Source organism: Myotis yumanensis, unplaced genomic scaffold (assembly GCF_028538775.1).
Source record: "Myotis yumanensis isolate MYYU_CA2020_CCGP unplaced genomic scaffold, mMyoYum1.0.hap1 SCAF_2, whole genome shotgun sequence".
Taxonomy (NCBI): Eukaryota; Metazoa; Chordata; class Mammalia; order Chiroptera; family Vespertilionidae; genus Myotis; species Myotis yumanensis.
Window position 1 is genome coordinate 67,140,520 of NW_027223753.1, and position 1,696 is coordinate 67,142,215.

At 45.5% G+C, this 1,696-nt stretch overlaps 1 protein-coding gene across 1 annotated transcript; it reads right to left on the reverse strand.

Moving 5' to 3' along the window:
- On the reverse strand, positions 1-1,377 carry LOC139002429 (tripartite motif-containing protein 60-like). Its single transcript, XM_070403719.1, has one exon. It carries the CDS (start codon positions 1,375-1,377, stop codon positions 1-3), a length of 1,377 nt encoding a protein of 458 aa, XP_070259820.1.
- Between the last annotated feature and the right edge of the window lie 319 nt (positions 1,378-1,696).

Consider the following 1,696-nt stretch of genomic DNA (forward strand, 5'->3'; position numbering starts at 1 on the left):
TCACCATTCATCTTTGACTATACGCATTACAAATGATTTTGAAGAAGGTCCTAGGCAGAAATAGGGCACAAGTTTTTCTGTAAAACTTCCACTGAAAGAATAAATATGTGATATATTTCTCAAATTATAAAATGAAACTTCTCCCAACTCATAGTCCAGAAAAATGCCTATACATTGCCGGTTGCCTGAATGGCATGTGACACATGTATTAGCCCAGAACTGAATCTGCCAGCAGCCATTTCTTGGGGTTGGTAGCATAGGAGCATTCCTGGGGAAAGATTCCTTACACACGCCTAAGGACCATGCCCCTGTGCCTCTCACTTCTACCTGCCAAAAATGCCTGCCAGCATCAAATCCCTCCGAACTCAGGACAGCTGGGTAAGAATTGCGTGCCTGAAGATTATGAAGACCAAATGATGTCCTATAGGTCACACTTTTTCTATCTCTTGAGATAATGAGACTTGGATGGGCTGTTTCAGGATCCAGTGTCAAATCTACCTGAAACGTGTGGATCATTTTATGCAGGCCCAAATAATGTGGGGCGAGAGAGCAACTCTCTTCCTTTAATTCATATAAACAGGTGGCCGGGGTCTCTAGGTTATTATACCTGTTGTGGATACTTCCAATACCAGTGAGTAAATCCACGTCTGTCTGCAAATTCTTACTGATAATATCTGCAAGCAGACTGGTTAATATGGAGCTTTGGTTTGATATTTGGTTTGTCTCTTCCATTATTTTTTTTTCAATATATGTTTTTTCAGTTAGCAACCTGATAAGCATTGCATTCTGTACATTTTCCAAAAAATGTTTAAGTTGTTTAACTTCAGAGTGTAATTCATCCTTTTGATGTTTGATCCTCTGTCTCAATTCAAAACATTTTGACACTTGCATTTCTGACCGATTTTCAGTATCTTTAATCTGCTCACTCAATGACTCAATATAGCTCTTGAGCTTCCTCCTGTGAGTAGCTGCAGCTTCTTCCATGGGCATCAGGGGGTGATCCCCGTGATTAGAGGAGACCCTGCACTGGGCACACAGCAGCTCCAGGTCCTTCTCACAGAACAGGGCCAGACCCTCACGGTGCTTCTTACAAAGGGGTTCCTTTTGCCTTTTCCCCTTTCCCCTCATGCCGGGAATCTGCTTAGCAATCTCAGTCATGTGACACAATTGGGTGTTCCTCTTCAAGCTCCTGTCAGGGCAGTGGTGGAAGCAGACAGGACAGGGAAAGGTGCCCTGTAGACCTTCCCAGCGCTGGTGGATGCAGGAGGAACAGAAGTTGTGCCCACACTCAGTGGTCACTGGGTCTCTCAGGTAATCCAGGCAGATGGGACAGCGGGCCTCTGCCTGGAGCATGGCCAGGGCGGCTGCAAAGGCCATTGTGCAGAGACGGTGTCTGACCCAAGACAGTCTTTTCAGTCAGTGTGATCCTCCAGGAGGGAGGAAAAGTGAGAAGCTGAGGTCTGTTCAGGCCTCCGTCCCTGTGGAAGGCACTAGGAGTTTCAAAGAAGAGTTCCAGACACCAGCTGTTGTCCAGTCTTCTTGTGGCCCTCTCCTGTATTCAACACCACTTTGCACAAGGGATGTAGAGTGCTCCTGGTTAAAAACCAAGCGGGATCCAAGTCATATGTGGTTTCTGTGGCCAAAATGATATTTCCATTTAAAGGACAGTTCAAGCAGCATTAACATCCAGTAAACA